The 22955-nt window shown below is 40.6% G+C and overlaps 1 protein-coding gene across 1 annotated transcript in view; it reads left to right on the top strand.

The window, feature by feature from the left end:
- lrmda (leucine rich melanocyte differentiation associated) overlaps positions 1 to 22708 on the top strand; it is a 207079-nt gene extending 184371 nt beyond the window's left edge. Inside the window, exon 7 of the mRNA XM_051960316.1 lies at positions 21313 to 22708. Within this exon, the coding sequence (XP_051816276.1) occupies positions 21313 to 21392 (80 nt within the window). The 3' untranslated portion in view covers positions 21393 to 22708. The remainder of the gene's footprint in view (positions 1 to 21312) is intronic.
- Positions 22709 to 22955: the final 247 nt, after the last annotated feature.

Raw genomic sequence — 22955 nt, forward strand, 5'->3', positions numbered from 1 at the left:
ACAATGGGTATTTTTACATTTTAAGATTACATAAATGATCAGATAAAATGCATCTATGCAGGTGGGACTACCCTACACCCTACCCCAGCTTCACTTTAGCAATGTTCGAACTCTAATAATATTCTAATAAAAGTTCTGATGAATTCTGCATAGGTAGGGGCTTTATAAATACATGTTTGAATGTAAGTCTTCTGCTAATGATAAAATATTTTTACACCATATTATTTATAAATCGTCTAAACACTGCTATTGCTGTACTTTTATAAATTTATACTGCACTTTCTAATGTACACCTACACTCCATGCTTGCATAGGTTGTCAACTTATACACACTTTATCTTTATTTTTTCCTCGAGCAGTAATAATAAATATGCATTAAAAAGAAAGCCATTAGGTTTCTACTCTCTCTGCTTGTTATGTATGAACAAAAGCAGATACTAATAGCTGAATCTCTTCCGTAATAGATTTTTTTCTAGCCTCGCCTTGTGTGGAATGAACAAGCGCCTGAAAATTCAGTCACAGTCACATCAATCTACTCCTTGGCAGTGTAGCTCCTGCTGCATATCACAGCACATCACAGTAGTATATACTCCCCCCCCGTATAAGACAGGCTCTATTTCCTTTATCTGAGTCAGATGATGTGATATTATTCCTCCCAGGAGTGGATTGGCCCAGCAACATGAATATCCATTTAAGCCGGTCTATGGAGATGGATGAGGGGAGAGGGGACGAAGCAAACTGGGCCTGCAATCCTTCACCGCAGCCTCGCATAGCACCGCGGCATCCGCATCCAAAGTGATGAGAGCTCATTTTTGGAGGCAGGCCTGTTCTTGTTATTACTAGCCCTGGAAATCACCTCTACATTTTCTCCTTCAGAAGCAGGCTAGATTAAAATGCCAGGTTAACCTCCTCAACTTCCATGACAGGCTTAACTGCCAAACTCTGACGTGCCAGCTCTAAACTGCTTTGAGAAAGCTGCCTTCCACCAAGTGTCATTATCTCTCCGTTATCGGATGGCACTCCTCTCACAGTGTGTGAATAATTCTGTTTGTGCAGGGTTTGGGGAAATGTCAGTGACACCATTGTTTTTACCTTGCCGTTTGATGTAGCTGAGAGAGTCTCCTGAGTGTTTTGAGTTCTTAAACTGATGTTGGGCGTATACAGCGAAAACTTAAAGTGGAAAGAAAAGGACTGTCAGCTTCTGAGCTATTCCAAGATATTTGTTTGTTACTTCCTTTGACTATGCGTATAAATGTAAATATCTCTCACTGTAGTATTCTGCCTTAATAAGGGCTGTTTTAGTCAGGTTAAAGTATTCTGCATCTGCTTTGACTGAAGTGATCCAAAGAATTTCACTATGCCGCAAAGAGTTCACCGATCAAATTCGACGTTTTCTGTCTGCATGTGAGCAGTCTGAAGTAGCTGTACAAATTAATTGTCTGCTGCGGTTTTTGTAAAACACCTGCATTACTTTATAATGAAGCATTCTCCACAGTCAGCTTGAAAGCCTTGCAGTCATACTTTGCAACTCTTCCATCCTTCACCGCTGAAATATGATGATTGCAAACTTTGAGCCATTTTCTCAACAACAGGAAAATGTGGAGCCTCTTAAATCTTTACCGTCCGTGACCATTGCAGACAAACCTTTGTTATTTATGATGACACAAACCCAACTGGACTCACCCATTAAAACTTCCTTCGGCGCAAACCGACGTAAGTTTGTTGGCTGCTTCTCCTAACGTGTCAAGCAGATAGACAAGGACATGAGTTTCTGCCAAGGAGGCCCAGCCCTCTTGGAAAAACATACTGCTGGTGCTCTGGACCTTGGTCTACTTCCCAGTTGCGCTGGTCATTCCCAGGAAGGTAGCAGAACATAAATCATCCAAAGTGGATAGGTCTGCTGCAATCAACTGTGATTCTAATGCAGCTACACTATTCATTTTCCACCATGATTTGTAGTTGTGGTTTGGGACAACTGAGATGCGGTCTGCGCTTTCAAGTCGTGCTTTCACTCAGAAGCTGGAGCAGGTTTCTGTAGCCTTCATGGTTTCCAAAGGTGGGAGCCCATCACGGTAATTTAAGTTGGGGGTTAGGTGCCAGATGGTTTTGGATATTTTTACAGCAGGATGGATGTTGGGTCCACCAGTTTTTTTTTTTCTCTTGTCAGTACCCCTTGAAACAAATTGCTCGGTGAGCAGGCGGAGTCTGTCTGTGTGAGGGGGTTTGCTACCCTTCATATTGATGAATAGCTGCTAACATGCAGGCAGATGCTGGACAACTTGTCATTCTAAAAGGGGACAAAAGAAGACCTCAATAAGGCCTTGTAGCTTCGTTATTACTGCATATCAACAGGGATGTTCAAACAGAGATACAGAGTGTCTTATATTTTAGTATTGTATGACAGAGCAAGTTAGCAGAATTAGATTCAGACCTTGTTAGATATATTTATCTTGTTGGTTTATGTAGCTGCATATATCTTAATCAGGGTCTTTTTAATAAATTATATTTTGAGTAGACTCTAGATGCTAATTCTAGGGGAACTGATCTCACACAGTAATCATTCAAGATGAAAACATGCCTTAATGCTAGTCTGGTTAATGGCTCAAACAAATTAGATTTCAATTCACTCAGTGGCTAGTTTATCATGCTGCATGGCTTAACAGCTGTGCTACATCACTGAACCTTTCTGTCAGGCATCGCAACAGAGCTGTACACGGCACAGAATCACTAATATTCCGAGAGAAAAGGGGCCATCAGTGATAATTCACACACAACATGAGGTGCACTCCAGTGTCTTGTTAGAGGACAGACTCAAAGAGGCAGTAACACTGATACAGCTACCTCCCCTGGTTCATCATGTAGAGTGTACAACAAAACTAAATACACCCCAGTGGTATATCACTAAAGTGATCAATTCTTCAAAATAGTGTCATTATACAATAATTATTTTCAAGTTAAAGGGTAGTGTATTTGATTTTATGGGGGGAAAAAAACAGGTGAGATTACATTGAAAAACTATCCACCCCAAGTGCTTCAATGCAGCAAAGATAACCCATGTAATCTTACTATTACTGTGAAGTGGTAACACTTTGTATCAGTTATGATTATAATGGAGGCCAGTTTTGTTGCACAGATACACATCACACACTGACATATACATGCCATATGGAACAAACATCACGCTGTTTACAACACAGCATACATTAACTTGCATTGTAATACAGCTATAGGCACAAGATTAGCATCATGGATCTCTAATGACTTTATACATATTTCTCATAAACACCATTTAGCATTTTATATTAGAGGAAATCATCAATCTATCTCTTTAGCACATATACCTTAGAAATATCAATAGCTCCTGGATTGGAAGTTGTTATCCATTAAAGAAGAACATTTTATAGGTTAGAGGTGAAGCTTTTACAAAACTTCAACTGTAGTTTGGTTGATATTTCTTCTGGGTCTAATAACATTAGACCACTAGAAATACTGTCAGACTGCCAATATTCTACAGTTTACAATTTTTGCAATTTCATTTAGCAGATACTTTTATCCAAAGCGACCTATATGTAAGAGTAGATAAACTATAATTTTGTTATATCGCCAGATGTCAACAGTTTGATGAGAACAATGTCACTATTATCCATAACAATGGTGATCAAAACCGCAAAAATAATTTCCTGGTTGTGGCAAAAGTGCCCTTTAAAACATAATTCATTTATTGTACTTTAAAGTTCTTGGCAAACAGATGTTGCAGTGATTGATTTAGGGAGATGCAGTTGCAAATTAAGGATTCTATATACATTAGTTATTAGGAAGTGATTGGGTTTTTTTTAGAAGAATGACAATGAGCACTGCTTTATGGGCCCAATGGGCTGGATTTAACTGAAGTAATACAGCACTGTACAAATTAGAACACCTGGAAATTTTGTGAACCTTGATAAGCTTTATGAACTTTTGAAGTGAGTGTGGATTCAATGGTGGAGATGCAACAGTGAAGATGGATATATTTACAGTACTAATGCATGGATGACAGTGTATGACAATGTTGGACTGCTGACACGTTTTCAAGAGTATTGTGGGTCCTGAAACATCATACGTACACACTAAGACTTTCTCAGGTGCCCTCAAAGCTATTGTGGTGGAAAGAACTGAACTCATCTGTCAATTATGGTAAGCTCCATTGGGCCATTGTCTAAACTGTTTTCTCACTCTCTGGATTCACTCTGGTGAATCCACTGATTTATTGTCAACTGCCTCGGCATCAATATACAATTGGGAGACACTAAGCTGTGATGTCTGAACACAAACTATTGTCAGAGTATCAGCATAGCTCACATTAAGTACCATTTAGATTATTCATTGCACCGGGCTGTGTGAAAGCCTTGTTTGGATTTGTTGCTTGTAAAGAAAAGAGAAGGCCATTATCCCATATGCTGGGATCCCACTGCTATGGATCCGAGCTTCTATTTATTTCAGATTCACTCGCCAACTGAATGAACCGTGTCAGGGCTGAAGTGAACACAGACACGGTGTCACAGATTCTGTGGGTCAGCTTGTCCCACCCTGCCTCGAAGTCCGTAAGGTCAGCTGGATTTGAATGCCAGAGCTATTTTGTTGAGCTGACATGCATTTTATCTCTTTAAAATAGAAACGGGATCCTCGGTTACAGGAAGTAGCGGGTCTTTTATGGCTTGTGCAGGCATCAACATCTCAGCTCAACCAGAATGAAAAGAGCGAGGTCACTGAAATGCTGGGAAGTCCAAAACAACCTTTTAATCTGTCACTTTGATTTGCTTATTAAGTCCCTTTAAACAGACAGAGCAGGTTTCTCTGTCACGATAATATGAGCGGACAAGTTATTTCACCATCATAATTTGATTCGTAGATAGTTTCTGGCATGTTATGTCGTTGCAGTGCAAGATGATTGGATTGACTGAATCATTTTTTCAAACATAAGAATTTATCCCAGATTGTTGTAATTTTAAAAGGCATTTTTCCTTCATTCCCCTCCCTCTGGACAAACATGCATTCAAAACCAAACCTTCAGAATTAGTCGGCATCAAACCACATATCTGCTCAGAAAAATGTCGGATTCTGATTATGCATTTGTATATACACTGCTGTGGTCTTTGTTGGGTTTATCAACTCTGTGTTTGGTGCTGTTGTAATAAATGTGCAAGTAAACAGAACACAATGCCACATAATTGTCAGTAAGAAACTGTATGATTAAAAACGCTGAAAACAGCATTTTCAAATACAAACAAATGGAACATTTTCATTTCCTGTTTTAACTCCCTAAAAGGACTGAGAAAAAAAATCGAAAATATGCCTCTTTATTTGACACCATTAGCAAGTGTTAACACATAACCTTTTGGCAGCACTGGCCAGCCACTCCACACCATTTTAGGCATCTTCTGCAGCAGCAATTCTGAGTTGAGGACTTGGACAGCTAGATAACAGAGACAGGGCAGAGGGCATGATGTTGGATAAAGTGAAATGTACATATCTGGCGGTGGGATTCCTTGTTTGCATTCCACTAGTGACCCTGAGATTCATTGTCTCTGGGCTAGCCAACTGTTTGTTTTGTGCCCTTTGGTCCATTGTGTTTTTGATTAAAATAACAAGTTTAGTTTTTTCTCTCTTTTTTTTTTCGTTTTCGTTATACCCCTGTGGTAAAGAAAATGTATTTTGAAGTGAATACATTGTGGAATAAACCTCAACGTAAGATATGGTGAGCCATCGAGCCATCACACAGGTTATTGTGTTGCTTTATGTAGCGGGCAGTAGATTGCAATAACAGAGCCGAGAGGATGATATTAAGATAACCTTGGGAGGGAAGTGATAACACAGCCACGGGCATCTGTCCCTCCTGCCATCACTAACCCGTTGTGACATTTTGGCTGAGGAGCAGATCAAGCTACAGCACTTACGACGACTTATTTGCCCCCCCCTTTTTTTGTAGAAAACTTGAAGAAATGCAGCTGTTTCTTTGTTGTTGTACAGTTTTATGAATTTCTCCCTCAGTCAGCATGCATTGTGATGTGTTTTTGCCCATTAGTGTAGAGCGAAGTAATCCTGACAAATACAATGAACAAATCAAGGGCATTAATGCCGTGATGTGCAGTCGATAATATTTGGCTTCATTAATTCCCATGCCCTGAGATGACATCCTGCCCCTATTAGGTTTGAAATCTCATCCCCTTCTCCTCTATACCTCAGCTGTGGCTCAACCAAGCAGCCAAGCAGATAATACGCTCTGAGCTCTGAAACATGTACCATTATAATTAGCTTTGTCAGGTCCTAGCCCCTACAACCCTCATGCAGATAATATGATAATATGTCTTCATAACCGGCTGACCTTACATGCTCAATATTTCTCCCCTTATGAAGATTACATGTCAATAAAGTAATTGAGTCCCGGGGTGTGTGGCAAGTGAAGATTTAGGTTATTGGACTTTTCGGGGCAGTGATGTACGAGCGTTATTATTCTACCTGTCAGGAGATGTGCAGGGGCTGAGGACAGTCCGAGAGTGTCAGAGGGGGGAAAAGAGAGGTGAGAAGAGAGAGGGAGATAAGCGAAAAGAGAAAGAGAGGGGAGGGCACAGGCGAGAAATGAAGTGGGACGCAGGCAAAGGGGAGAGCGAGGGAGACAGAAATGACGAGAGGAGGAGGGAAGACTTGGGAGAGCAGAAGAGGCGAGATCATTTCTCACGAGGAGGGACAGATCCACAGTTAATCATTCCCTCAAACCTTCATCTCTCTGTCCCCTCCCTCGCTCTCTGCATACGAACAGGGGATATGTCGTATTAATTAAAAGAAATAGAGTTACATTGGAGCCATCCATCTGCACGGGGCAGAGGCAAGCCAGAGGGGCATGAAATATTCCACACAACACAAGCCTATCATCACCTCGGCCTCGCACCTGATTGGCCGCTGCGGGTTCATCACTTTAAATTCTGGCAGGAAATGACGGCGTGTAATTTGACACAACCATAACTTTGAGCTGCACGTGATGACGGCGAAGATCCATTTTTCATCACTTCAACCTCACGTTTGCAGTATTTGTTGGTTACATGCCTGCCTTTGTAATTGCCGTAGCAGTTACATTACATTGTTATATTTCTGTAAATAATTTAGAACTTTCTTCAAATAATTTACCAAGAAATCCCCTGAGACTATTCCTCTAAGTAATAATTTTGAAAAACAATAGAACCTGTAGTGTTATGTAGCATTTCTGTAAATGGAAGTGTTGGCCTTTCAACAAATTTTCTTTAATCCTTGACAAGATGGTGTAAGTCCAAGTACTGTGTATGTGAATAAATTAATACATTATATTAATTTTTACTTCTTGTCAAACAGATAACCCACCCCCTTATATGCACATGTATAATTTTCCTTAATACTCTGTTTCAAAACATCTCGACAGTACACTTATGTAGTAATCTCTGCTTCTTCTTTTTTTTCGATTTTCTTGCCACGTTTAGAGACAAATTGTGCTAAATGCCATATGTCAAGGTACCGTTTTGCCCATCATAATTTGACTGTCAGTGCTAGAGACAGAGGAAATGGGATGTGAAAATGAGTGTGGTCGATTGAGGTCCAACAATGAAGGTTACACACATTTTCAGCTGCGAGAAAGACAGGGAGCAGGGGACACAAAGGCAGGGTGGAAGAGCAATGTTAAAGGATATTTTACCATGTCCTTTTGGATTAGGCCCGGAGATTGATATCTTCCAGTCAGATGAAACTCTGATGTGAGTGATCCAGCCTCTCCATCATTGTGACATGCAGCTCTTGGCTAACGCTCATCCGTGTTGATGGGCACACCCTGCGCCACAAGGGCCCTGGCTTACATACCCACCTTCCTCTCTCCCCGGTCTGTGTCTGCCTCACTCTGCCATCTCTGTTCTTTTATTTCTATTGCCCTTCTCCCCTGTTTTCTGTCACTATGTCATGTCCAATCACTGTTTGGCTGGCCAGGCACTCAGTCGGGCAGGCAGGGAGCAGGAGCCCCAGGTAGAGAACTGCCTAACAGGCGTCAGGATGGGCACTGAAATGACTCTAATAATGGGGTCCCCGTGTGGCCCAGACTGGCCAGTCAGTTAGCAGGGCCAGGATGGGGAGTAATAAGTGTTTGATGTCTGCGGGGAAGGAAGTGTGAAGGAGTACAGCCAACCCTCGGCTCTGCGGTCAGGCAGGTGCAGCCAGCCTGGGTCTGAAGGGGACGACTGTGGAACAAGATGTCAGATTAGTATTGATATGCGTCACGCCGGAGGTTGCCAGGCTGTTTGTTTAAGAGAGTGTCTCAGGGTAGTAGCAGCCATGTGGTAATTGATGTCTAGATCAAAAGAGAAGCTGGATGACAACCTGACGTGCCCGGTGCCTCGGTGAAAGGCGAGAGCTTTGTGAAACAGCCATCATCAATTTTATGGTGTGGTGAAGGTAGAAAATACTGCACAATGTGTGCCTAAATTATCAGTGCATATTTACATGCATGTGTAAAACTCTAGCAGCAGTAACTCTCCTGGCTAAATTTGCTGGCCATCTTTGATTTGATGGAAATTGCCACTGACAGGCGGCGAGGTGCCATTTTGTCCAGTGATGCGTGAAGTCCATCATTGTCTGTGTAGTTGAGTTTAGTTAACATGGCACTTAGCGACTGACATTGCTTTAGAGCCAGCAAAACACTGTCATTGTCATGTCATTTATCTTTTGCTGGCCAATTTTCGATGTGTTCTTCGCTGAACGCCTCGCTGAGCGCTTCTAGCTTTTTACAGTAGGCATGTGCAACTAGACAGAGTTTGGGTGCCCTCTAAGTGTAAACTGTATGTCAACCCCTCTGTGCCTTTTAAGCCTTGATATCACAGGCAATAGGTTGCCCAGCACCTTCCCCTGATAAAGCCACAGCTGTCCTTTCTAGTATGGCTATCTAGTAACAAGCTACTTCCCTTTGAACAGTTTTATGTGGTTGTAATTGACCTGACAATGGGGTTCATTATGCAGTCCCTTTCATGCTGTTTTGCCTGATAATTATTATTTAATGTGCTCGGATGGAGAGCATCATTAATTCATCCCTTCCTCCAATGTCAAAGAGATGAACAGTGAAGTTATCACTCTCTGGTGATTAATATTATGCTCTTTTGTTATTGAATCCTGTCCCAGTGATTAAACCTTCATTGAGTGACTCACCAGCCGCTCTTATTAACAGCACCATTAACGAACACAGTCAAAGCTCTAATTGCAATTTTCACTTTTTCCCTCTATTTTGGTCAGAGGTTTGAACCACTTATCTGTGCTTTTCTTTTAATTAGAAATCCTGGGTGTAATGAAGAACACAATCGATCAGTGTCAGGCTGTGTGGTGTGCGTCTGTGGTGATTTGTGATCCACATGTTAACGGAGAAAATGAGCGCTTATGATTACTTGCGTCATTAGTGCTTTCATGTGCCCTTAAGGGTAGATGAGCCCTAGCAGTAAATAACCAGCTTGTCATTGTCATGCTTACAGGAGAGCTTTTTTTTTTCACTTTCAAGGTGTGTATTGCCGAGATGATGGCGGATGCTTCGAGAAAGACGCTCCAAGGGGACTTAGGACTTTGTAAACTGACTGAGTCCCCCACCTTAAACCACGTCCTCTTATCTCCAGACTCCAGAGCTACTGTAACCAGTGTTCTCCTCTGGCTCTATGTGGAATAAATGTCACTGAAATTAATTTCTCCATTTTTTTTTCATTAGACCCCCCCACAATGCTAATCTCTTTCTTCAGTCAAAATTTATGTGCCCCAGAATTCAATTTCCTTCTCATCCTCATAAGTTGAAAGTAGAAAGACTGATAACTGACAGGCATTTATCTGGTTATAACTGTAATTCACCCATCAATGAATAATGCCATCCTCAATTTAAAGTGTTTGATTATAGCCATTTAGCGTGCTGACAGTCATTTTTCTTGCATGAACCAATGCTGCCGATAAGCTCTTGACAGTATATACAGTATGCGGTGCTCTTTGCATTGCATGCGTGCTGAAAAAAGACTTTTTATTGTATTTATTGCTTAAATACATTAACTTATATTATCAATCATGACCATGATCACACAACAAGCCTCTTCTGTAACTGTAGCCGTTGATTGAAGCCTATAAAAGCATACAGAATGTGATATTGCTGCACTTCAAGGAGAATCATGTGGCAAAATCTACCTGGTATTGATCAGGGCTGGTTGAGTCATGACCCAGCAACTTTCTTCTGACAGCCTATCAGCCTGTGGCAAGAGCAAATCTTTCAGCTCTCCATCTCCCATACACACATTCTCCCTATTATTTTTTATCCCTCGTTGGCCTTCTGTGTGTGCTGTTGTTATCTGAGCCATGCACACTGTTTCTAAATCTCTCCGTTTCGGTCTCGGGTTCTCTCTTCCAACCCAATAATTTAATACTTCACACCGCAAGAAGTAACAACAAACACCTAATGAAAGTTTGTGCTGCAAGAGTGGAATGCATCACACTGAATTAAAGCTCAAGAATGTGTTTGTATATGATGCGGATACACGGACGGGTGACAAATTGAAGGGAAAATCTGAACCATTGAGCTCTAATGAGGGGATCCAGTGGCTCGGCTATGGTGTGGATCCACTTGCACATTAATGCAGGTTTGTTCTGAGTGGTCACCTTTATAATATGACTTTAAAAATGTGTATCCTGATTGGAGTGGTGTCTTCCAGGGTGACAATACTATTCATAAGGCACAAGGGGTCACTGGATTGTTTGATGACAATGATCTTAATCACTTGCTACAGCCTTCACAGTCACCAGATCTCAACCCAATTGAACACAGATGGGAGATTTAGGACTGATGTGTTAGACAGCATTTCCACCGAATGAAGGAATATCTTTTGGAAGTATGTGGCTCCATCTCTTTAGTGACGATCCAAAGACTTGCAGAATTACTGCTAAGGTGCATTAAAGTTGTTGTGGAAATTAAGAAATTGAAGCGCAAACTAACATAAAATCGTGTGCCACTCCATCCATACGCACAAATTTAACAACTTTTCTGTTGGACCAATATATTTTTATGCCAAGACTGCAAATTCTAAACAAAAAAATTAGCAACTGATAGCTAATAATACCTCCCTTAAATGTTTATGTAATGGTACCATGCACTGTATATATTTGTGTATTCTTTCATTTGTATGTTTTACCATTCTGCACTTCTGACTTGTTAGGATGCTACTTGTGTTCTAGGCTCTGTATAATCCCTTTCTTCCTGTCTCTCCTACCCTCCTTCCATCTTTCCTTCTCTCTGCCGTGTCCCCAGCCTCTGCCTTGGTGAAAAATGGGACGCATTTTGCTGATAGCCTGTGTGAATGTGGAGAGTATAAATGGCTAATGAATTACAGATGAACATTGACGCAAATTAATCTTCCTGATGTCCCAGGGTTATATGGCAGCTATTTAAAAGTTTAATCAATACGCTGAAGTTGAGAACATGCAGGCGCTGCAGTTGTTTGGCTGCAGTAAGCGGCCAGGAGGGGAACAGGGAAGGCATAAGCCCCAGGGCATGCATCATAATGACAGATATTTATGTTTAATGGACTAAATATTTTTGCTGGTTGAGGACAAATGTCACCTTAAGTCTTAAAGTTACAAGCAGGACGTTTGTTTGAGACCCAGGAGAGACGGGTGACACCTCAGCTGTTGAAATGGTTAATTAATGGAGTAAGAATGGATTTACTTTCAACATGTCATATTAAACTGTCACTGCTTTTGTGAGAAAAGCACATTATGACAATGATAAGATAATCCTCATACAGATGCCGTCAATATGTTTCACTTAAATGAGGTCCACTCTTGCTAGCTTTTGTGTGTTTAAATGTAAAGGTTCTTCCTTTTTCTTATTATGCCATTACAGTATCATCATGTATGGCTTTATCGTTACTTTTAAACATGCTACTACATCACGGGAAATAAAAATAAAATGTATTCAACCAAAGCACCAGCAATACTTTGCAGTGCATAACAAAACACAAATGATACATACGTCTAGGTCACAGTTTGAAGTGATAAATCCCCAAACTTTTATTAAAAATATTTGTCACACGCTCCACTTCCAGTGCCAAACAACACGCAATACAACAGAAAATCAAAAGCACAAGTTTAGCACATCAACTGACAGAAAATGTCTATCATTTCACAACAGTAATAAAATCAATAAATAGGTATATCTAATATTCTGATTGATGTGGAGCTGCAGCTTGTTCAAATAAAGTGTAATTTTCTGAGCTTACTGTGTACAAATGACACAGAATACAGAGCAAAAATAGAGTCATGATGCAGCCCCAGATAGCAAACTATGGGTGAATCAATGTTGAATCTATGTTGAGACCTAACGTCGAAATTATACAGAAAGCGCAAGGTTGATAAAATGTTGAGTCAACATTTCCTTACATAGATTACATGTTTGCAAACATAGATTCAACATTAATTAAACATTGACCTGTCAAACATTTTAATTAAACCAAAATACAATGTAGATTCAATGGCATCTTTTAAACACAAACTTCAATGTTGACAAAATGTTGTTGAATCAACGTTGATCCAACCATCAGTCTTCAACCGTAACCACAATTCAACCTTCTTAACCCTAATTCAACATTGATTTAACATCTTTTGCTATCTGGGTAAAGTGTGATTTATGGTTGAAAAGCAAACGTTGACTCAACATTTTATCAACCTTGCGCTTTCTGTATAATTTCGACGTTGGGTCTCAACATAGATTCAACATTGATTCACCCATAGTTTGCTATCTGGGGCATCTCAAGTGCTATCATTAGCAACCCTGTGAAGACGGTGGAGAAATTGCACAACATAGATGAGTGTGGAATTGGAAAAATACAGTGAATTATTGAAGACAGCATTTGAGAACATTGGGTAATATTGTGATTTCTGCTTGAAAACGGAGTACAACCTCTATTTACAGTTTGTCATGCACGTGTTTGTACGTTACACTGTAGAGAAGCAACTGGATGATTTGTGGAAATACACCAGGACACGTATGTTGTGCTTAAATATAGTTTTGTTTTCCGCTCATCATGAATCTGTAAAATAGTCTGAGAGCAAATACATATTTACATGCTCAGCATACACTTTACAGGAGCCAGGTTGGGTATCAGCTAACGTGACTCTGTGAGTTGCTTGGCGGTTCTTTATGTTTGGAATTAACAGGCACTTTGAAGAAAAATACACTAAGACTTAAACACGCAGCCAGCATACCAGTACTAAGTGAAACGATTCAATTTCTCTCTGTGGCAATGTGCTGTGTGTGCCAGCCGACCTCTCAGTAGGCTGAATCACAGTCCACTGGCTGTTAGTTTATGGGACGCAGGGGGGTTATCTATCTGCTGGCTTCCCTATAGAGAGGAGGTGGCGACTCCATCTCATGACGTTGGGCTGAACTGATAAAAGGACAGCCGGAGATGGATCGTGTCCACAATAATAGCCCTGGCTCACAGCAGCCTACGCCCCAAGCTCATAAGTCACTCGCAGCAACTCTTATAGAAGCTTGCCCCCAGCTCCATCTGACCCCTTCCCCCACCTGCCCGGCAGTGTTATTTCAGCCCTTTGAGATAATACAGAAAGTGTAATTGCGTCTTTAATTGGATTCTTCATGTTGCATTTTTTTCCCCAGATGGTTGGAAACACTGATGAAATTGTCGGCCAAGTGGCCAAACTGAAGGGTGGGACTGAAAAGGAGAAGAGGTATCAGCCTAACAATAAGAATCAGAGAGCATAAGAGCATAGAGAAGGAGAAAGACAGAGTAGAAGCAGTTGAGACAAGAGGGGAGGATAGATGTGGAGAGAGGACGGGACAAGAAACTAGGAGTGGAGGGAGTGAATTCATGCCGAGAATAGATAACCTTGATGTTAAAAGCTACATCCGTTGGATGTGTCTCTCTGTGACATATTGATGGCCCTTGAAAAGAGTCAAGCTGATTGTATGCAGGGAACAATCATTAAACCCACTCCATCTCCCTCCCCTCTATGACTCCCTCCGTCTTTCTCTTGTAAGTGTGCGCTGATTAAATGCAGTGTTTTGAAGCAGCCTATGTGAACTAATTTGACCAGGAATCCCTACAGATGAACAGAAGCTGTTGTGCGTTCTCATTGTTGGAGATGAGAAAAGTTACAATCTATGTGAAGTATTCACCTTGCACGCAAAATGTTTTCACTCATTTTTAAACATGCGTGTTGACTGTACAGTCTCCATAATATCTCCAAGCAACTATTGGCAATTACAGTGCTGACAAATTCACAGTATCTCAATGTCGCTACCCGTCTGTCTGGTTGCCCTTTACTGCTGAGTGACAGACTAGAGAGGCCTTTGTCTTCTTTTTGAGTGTTAAAACCCCAGAAAGCATTGCTGTTATTAATAGTATCATTCCTTAAGATTTATTTCCACGCTTGGCAAATTCTTAAAAAAAAAAAAAAAAAAAAAACAATGTACATGGAGAGAAGGAGCTATTTACAGATGAATCTGCAAAGAAGTAAAATTTAACTCATTTTAAACCGTAAAAAAAGGAAAATTGTTAAAAGTATTTGTTGGCAGTCAATGTTAAAATTTGTATCGAAAACACAACCACATCTTAAAGATCCAACAGAGAACCTGACTGGTACTACCAAGTTTGAAATTGTGCTCAGCATCCAAAATTATATTAGACCCTTTTCATATATTAATGACTATTGACTTGCCATGCCAATGCTACTGGTCTTTGTTACTGAATCTTCACAATTCTATCATTGTAAAAGATGATTCAAATGGATGAAGGAACCTAATACCCGGCTGTTTTATGTCAGTAGCAGAGCTCTAAATCCCACGTCAGCCTAACTATCCTTACACTTTCCATCTCGGCAATACTGTTAATGGTAATTAAGTGTTCTGTACGTATAAACTTTACTGTCTCATTTCAGCTTTCCAAGAAAGCATACAAAAGAAACCTCCTATACAGAAACAATAGACTTTTTAATAGGCTAGCTTGGAAAGGCATCAGGCTTCAGTTATATGGTTCGGAGAAGGAAACTAACAAATCTTTCTATTTAAATGTAAATTATGCTATATTATAATAAATTATTATTAAAAGTGGACATCACTTCGAAATATTTTTATAGGAATGAACTATCATTAGTTGCATCTCTCACAGAACTCCTGTAAGGAGTTAGCAGTTGTGTGTGGAATTACTGAGTTTGTGATTTAGCAATTTACTGAGCTGCTTTCTGCCTTTCCCTTATTGATTTTACTTGTATATTAAAACAATACTCTCACAAGAAAAAGACATTGTTGCTATAGCCGTTGATTTGATATTGAAGCATAATACATATGAACTTTGTGCTACCAGCTCACTTACACTGCGGGAGAATGGCCCATCAGGCCCCTGTAAATAGGACACATGCTTTGGGTTATCAGCTCTGAAAAGACCAGACTGTCTGACAATAAACTGACACTGCAGCTATCACCAAGACGGAGATACGAGATACCGATTCTGCAGCTTTTTAATAAAGACAAGAGGGTTAGCTTCTCTCTTTAAAAACAACAAGGGGCTGCCTGACATATGCAGTACAAAGGCCTGATTGTTCCTCCACCAGGGCATGATGGAAACATTAGCCTCCACATCACTTTGTTAATCTGTCACTTTAATGGCTGCTCCCACTGTTCTCACTGTGTGCTGTTTTTGTGTGCTCGAGATCAAAGTGTGTACGGCTTTGTGATAATGTGTATATGGTTGAGAGTGTGGGTGTTGATTCAAGTGTGCTCATCCATGGCTCAGGATACACAGAGGATATTGTAGACTAGCGGGTTTGGCACTGTAACACTTGTTATTAAGTATCAGTTCATCAGGCGGAACCCCACAGGCGTGAGTGTGGCCTCAGAAGGCGTTATGTAAGAGCGAGTTTGGCTTAGTTATTCCCTCCACTGTCTCCAGCCTCCCCATCTTTCTCCAGATTTCTCTTGTAATAAGAGCGAGCCCTCGCTGTGAAGGGTACGCGGCGAACTGGAATGTGTTTATGCACAAAACACACTGCTTAATGTAGTGCTGAAATGTAGAGCTTTCACATTCATGCGCTTTCTCACTCACTGGGAAACACACCTCGTCCCTGTTCCCCGTTCTTTTCCCTTCCCTTAATTTACTCCACCTCTTCGACTATAATCACGCACAAGTGTGTATATATATATTAGCGCTGTTGGAGAGTTACAGGTCACACATCGTCCGGAGCTTTCTGGCGCCGGAGAATCGCAGAGTGTGTTCCCTCCAATCCCTCTCGGTCCCTACGGGCAAGTGACGAGCTCAGCAGTGTGTGAAGGCTTGAGGGGCCTTTAGCTTTAGTTCCTTCATCTGTGAAGGTTATCTCTGAAAGGCTTTGGTTGCAACCTACAAATATATCCCCTCTAGGTAATGTCGTATAGGAGCTTTGGTTCTGGTACCTCTGTGGGGTAATCTCTTTAAGGGCCCCACTCCTGGAGAGAGGGAGCTTCTTGCTGGGTAAGCTGTGAATATGTGAAAGGCTCCGGCGCCCATGTGATCAGAGCACTGTGAGACACTCTGAGTCCTGTGGTGTCAAGCCCAGTCTCCAGCCATGGCACCTATGTCCCCGGGCAAATCACAGCAGCTGGAATTCATCCCCTCTGCCCCAACCTCCTCACTGTCACAGAGGCACACACACACACACACACACACGCACACACACGCACACACAAACGTGTATATACCCTTCATACACCGGAGGAGCAGGCAGGCACAGAGCTGGTCCCGGATTTTATCGGAGGTGACAGCTTCTCACACTTCAGTGTTTGGATCACCTCAAGTAGCTGGGCTATGAGGGGAAATGAGCACTGCTCCACTACAAAGTCCAGATTTAGATTGACTGAGCTTGTCCTCAGGCCTGTGGGCTTCTGCTGCTGCTGTACTGTTCCTCCGCCTGACAGAACACCCACTACCGCTGCGAGGGACTTGTGTGTAAGTGTGTGTGTGTGTGCATTCGTGTGTATGTCGCACATATGTGTGTGTGACTTGGTGGAGCCTACTTTGAAGAGTCAGAGAGAGTGGGGGGAAAGAGAGCGATGTGTCAGGTTTGGTTAGAATTGAGGGTGGCATCAGAATATGCTTGGCACTAATATGGCACCAGTATCTCTGTCCCCGTCTCTGCTTTCTGTCACTTAGTTGCCATTCTCTCCCCGCCCTTGACAATGTCTCTTTGGATTATGTGATTGGACTTACCACTTGGAGCACCCCTCATCCCTCTGCGACGCCGCCTTCTTCCATAAGTCTCTTCTTTCCTGCCTTGTGTCTGCCCTGGCCCCCTCCTCCTCCTCCTGCTGCTCCTGTAATGCACTTGATGTCTATTTAGAAAACCTGGTGAAAGCTGTATCTGTCCTGCTGTCAGAGGATCATTGACGGCACTAATGCCACTTGTCCGTGCCTCATTTGGCGAGAGGTGACACCTAGGTGCAGCCCGCCACATTCATCAAGTGGAAGTGGAAGCCCCGTGACATCAGCGTCAGAGCGAACCAACCACGGAGCTCTGGGCAGCCCTCTGCCTGGACAGCAGCACCTTTCATCACAACAAGAAAGCACTGTCGGCCATCTTGGATCTTCATCCTATGTTTTGCATAGAAGGAACAAGTCTTCAGATTCAGAACTTTGCTCAATTCATTTCTTATAATTCTTGCAAATGCTTGCTTTTTACACTTTTTGAATAGATAATTTCAGAATTTTCTGTTTGAGTACAGTAAAAATAGATGAATAATTTATATAAGCCCCATTTAACAGAATAATTAGACAAACTATTTTTTTTAGCAATAACAACATATGGACTCTTGCTGACTTCTGCTTTAATTTTTTAAAGTATTTTATTTCTTATGATTTCAGTTTAATCTCAGCCGTAATCATGAAAATGATTCTCTTTTGACTTTGTTTCGCCGTCTTTTGACTGGTTATAATCAGTATAAACATGATGCTTTAATAGAAATTAAACTAACCAACAATATGCTAATGTAGGGATTACATGACACAGAGATTTTTTTATTTTAATATACTAAGCATGTCATAGCTCCAGCGTCTCAAAAATAACAGTTTTCTTCTTTTTTTCAGTAATTTATATTGTGTACTTTTTAAGCTTGGTGTAGACGGCAACTAACAATTACAACAAGTTATTCTGCAAATTATTTTTGATCAATTTTTTAACCAATAAAATGCCAAAATATTATTTTAAAAAATCCCTCCACAACTTCAGAACTTTGCTTCTTGTTATGTCTAGATTTGTACTGGCAAAAGTCTAAATATCCAAAAATAATGAATAATAGTTCAGTTTACAGGGATATATGACAAAGAAAAGCAGGAAGATTTTAAGTTGTCATAATGTTTTTACTTACAAAATGACAGAAATCATTAATAAATTATCAGAATCGTTAATTTTTGTGTTTTTTTTTAATGGGTGATTGGACTTTTAATGTTAAGAATTTTTTTTTTTACAAAAAGCTTAGACCTTTGACTTCAGAAATGTTGGTTTGAAACTCTGGGTGTTTTCCGAATCAATCAATCAGTTAACTGTAAAAACCCAACAAAAGATTCATCTACAATGAAAATCATCATTAGCTGCACCTCTCAAAAAAAGAAGTTAAAAATTACCTCAACAAATGACGCAAATAAAATCCTGCTTTTGCATTAACGCATGAGCCATAATAATGTTGTGATATTATATATAATAATGTAACAGCCACAGCAGCCACTTGACTGCTCTGAGCACTTTTAATACTTTAAGCACATTTTCTGGATTATACATACATACTTTTACTACTTAAAGTCATTACATGCAAATACACATTCCCCATCCCTGCTGGTTGATAGTAGAATAATTCCTCACTGTGATGGTTCAGTGTGTCTGTGTGAGTCTACATGGGTGACTGTGAGCTTGTTACTGTCAGGACTTTACCCTGAGGCCACTCTGGTCTTTCTCTGGTACAAGACACTCATCCTTCCCAGCAGCACCTCTCACCTCCTACAAGAAGCAGACCCAGACCCTGTTCAGTCCTGCCATTTAAAGCCACCCTGTGGAGTTTTCTACAATAGTAAACAAATCTAGTTTCGCTCGGACTGTGTTTTTCCTACTAGAGCTCACTGTCTGTTTCTTTAAATTCTAACAAACACACTGACCTTGAATGTTTCAAACCTCTGTTGTTAGAAATTCTATGTGCACTTCAGTTTGCAGTCTTTTCATACATCTTACTTGACACCTTACCATTATTTAAAGCCCAGTTTTATTTGAAAATTTGGGGTAGATTAGCATTACTTACAATCCAATTTAATACAATATATGAACATTTTTAAATGCAATTTTGTGGCAGTGGTACAGTGAAATAAATGTACTAGTTCTGTTCAAACAACAACGCCTGGTGTTGCTAACATTTCCAAAATATCAATTCAATCCAGCAACTAAAGAGGACATCCATCCATCCATCCATTCTCTATACACCACTTTATCCTCACTAGGGTCGTGGGGGATGCTGGAGTCTATCCCAGCTGACTTGGGCTAAGGCAGGGGACACCCTGGACAGGTCGCCAGTCTGCCGCAGGGCTACATATACAGACAGACAATCACACTCACATTCACACCTACGGACAATTTAGAATAGTCAATTAACCTCAGCATATTTTTGGACTGTGGGAGGAAGCCGGAGTGCCCGGAGTAAACCCACGCATGGACAGGGAGAACATGCAAACTCCATGCAGAAAGATCCCGGGTGCTGCAAGGCGAAAGTGCTAACCACTACTCCACTGTGCAGCCCCTAAAGAGGACAGTATTTCCATATTTGTCTATAGCTCCCGATTTCTTTTGACCCTTTAAATAAACCACATCTTTGTCCTTCTTTCATATGCATATACTTACTATCCTGTGTCACTAATGCAAACAATATTGTTTACTTTGTTTTGAGAAGAACACCTAAAAATACATAATGCCAAAGTACCTTTTTTCTTGCTTTACAATGTCTACAAGTTGGTGGCCACTACTGCTCATTTTGATGCAGATTTGCAATTACAAATAATAGTAAACAGAGAAATTTCTGTGATCATAAAATTGCTGATTGGTGAGAGTTAAGGTGGAAGTTTGTCTGTCACTAAAATCAAGTTGGATGACCTGCTCAGTCAGGTCATAGTTTGGCAGTGTGCTTTAGATAGTCATTGTGCTGGGATATTCCTCCTCAGCCAAGCTTCTGGAGACTGGGAGTCAACTTGTTGACTAGTGTTTTGATATGGTTTCCATGATATGACACTTTTACACTCATATCATCACACTCCCACCTCTGTGCTCCAATGTCAGGACTATGCATTCACTGTGGTCTTCCTTGCCAGGTTAATGCCATACCTACTCAGCTACATCTGTGCCAAGCAAATTTACCTTGGCTTCATTCTAATACTCTTTAGAAATGTTTATTCTAGCAGTTTAATGCTGAAAAGCAAGCAAGAGTTTTTTTTTTTTTTTTCTGGAATACCATCTCTAGAGGTTCACGTTGTGCAATGTCCATCACACTGTCTAAGCTATTTCAAAAACTCAGATTTTCATTGATAAACCCCAACTTAAGTATCAATTTACCTCTTTTTCAGAAGTAGGTTGTACCAGTATCGTGCTGTTTGTGGCATGATATTAAGAGGATGGACACTGTGGCTCTGATTAGTGGTACTATGACTTGTTTTGTGCCTCCTAATTACTGCTGCATCTGTTTTTCCCTAAGTTTTTAGTTGGTCACTAGACTTTTTTTTTTTCCATCTTTGTGACTCAATAAATTTTTTAATTTCTCTGGTAGTTCTTTGCCACTTGGAGCTGTGATGCAGACATGCAAGTAGACAAAGTCTGCAGATCCATAACTAAGAAAGTTTTGGCGTTAACAGTCCACTTTATCATTATTCATGGGAATAGACTTGTACTCCATTTTGTTTCAATTTTCTCATGTTTTGTATTCACTTCTTTGCATTCAGTTTGTACTGTGGAACCTTTATTTTCAATTTGTTTTTTGATTGCTAGACATACTCCGCATTTCAACTTAGAATTCATGCAGCTGTTTAGAGGTAATGCAATTTAGAATGATTTAACATTTAAGTGATTTTATACTCACTTCTGTTGTGTACTGTACACCCGTCCCTGGTACTAAATGCCATAAATGAACGTGAATTTAGATACATTTTTAATAAGAATTGTTTTCTTATGTATTTTTTTTAAGCTGCGAGCATGACCCACACCACAGCTGACGTTCTCTTGTTGTGTTTTTAGGGGTATTTGCCAAATGTCGCTACATCTACTACGGCAAGCACTCAGAAGGCAACAGATTCATCCGGAACGATCAGCTCTGATGGACAGCTGTTCAGGCGGCACACGGAGGGACATGAGTGACGACGGATGCAGAAGAACAGGGGAGCAAATCCTCCTATTTATTAAAACCACTGGTGACATTTGACTCACCTCATCTCCCACTGGAATAAGATTTAATCTTTATGAAATAATGCTGGTATTGTTACGTAAGGTGGACGCTTTCTATTTTTGTAGCTTGTTTTGTTTTCAAAGATCACATTCCAGTCCCATACTTACAACCTCCTCTGCTGAGATGAGTCTGCTTCTGCCTCCCTGGTTGCAGCTCAGAGTCAGAAATGACACTCCCACTGACATGATTGCCTCTAAGCATCAGGAACTGCACAACTCCACACACACACACACACACACACACACACACACACACACACACACACACACACACACACACACACACACACACACACACACACACACACGCAAGGACAGTCTCTCTCTCTCTTTCTTACACACAGTCAGCAACAAACACACCCAGCCAATTGCATCCTTTTCTCTGACAGCCATGATGGATCACTCGTCCACTACCGCCACTAATCAAGGGTGAAAGGGGTGACGGTCACACACCTGGGGCCTGACATAGACTCATCTCTTTCATTCTTTCTGCCTCTCTCTCTCCATCTCTCACACACACATTTATACGCATAACTGCTGTTTAAAACATTAAGACGTTGCCAAGAGTTTGACAGAACTAGGTTTATACAGCCTTGTTAAACATTTCTATGATTTTCATTTGACACCTGAGGCATGATCAGTGTGTCTCGTTTAGTCTGCAACAGAGTGCAGAATGTTTCTTGTGCTTGTGTGAATATTACTGAATGAATTGTATCTTTCTGTCGACTTAAAGAGACATAATCTTCTTAAAAGTCAGACTGTTTGACATCTGAGTAATGATTTGGTCATTTTCTGCTGCAAGTGTGCAAATGTTAGCATGAATTATATAGTTCCATTCGCTCACCTTTTTTTGCCTTTCACCACTCTTATCTTAAACCACTTAACTTCTTCCTACTGAAACGCATTGTTTACATGGCGTTGAGATGCATTGCAAACAAACGATGGGACACAATTTTCCAATGTAATCCAATGTAATGTTGATGCATGATGAATGTTTACATTTTATTACGCTGTTATAATCTGGATGTTTTTACACTGTCTTTGTGATGGTTTTTCATGGCTTGATCAAAACTACAGGTAAAAAGTCCAAAGGCAACATTCCAATTTTGAAATTTTGAATGAATGGTGTGATTTTGCTGATCTGATGTAGAATTGTATTAGCTGGATGAGATTAAAAGTGTTGAACTAACATGTGTCTGTTGTCAAAGTGATACAGATCTTAAAGTACTGTGGTGCTTTCACATTAATTTCTTCTGTCACCTCAGTTCACTGTTTCCTAATCATCAAATGTGTGTCCCTGCTTAAGTCTTATAGAGACAATCCACATGTTAATTACCCTGTGTTATTCATCATTGCAACTGCAAATGAGGTTGAAAAAGATGCCTATCACTGACAAATCTCCCATCAAGTCCCATCAAGTCATGAAGCTTGATTAT

Source organism: Acanthochromis polyacanthus, chromosome 15, assembly GCF_021347895.1.
Source record: "Acanthochromis polyacanthus isolate Apoly-LR-REF ecotype Palm Island chromosome 15, KAUST_Apoly_ChrSc, whole genome shotgun sequence".
Classification (NCBI taxonomy): domain Eukaryota; kingdom Metazoa; phylum Chordata; class Actinopteri; family Pomacentridae; genus Acanthochromis; species Acanthochromis polyacanthus.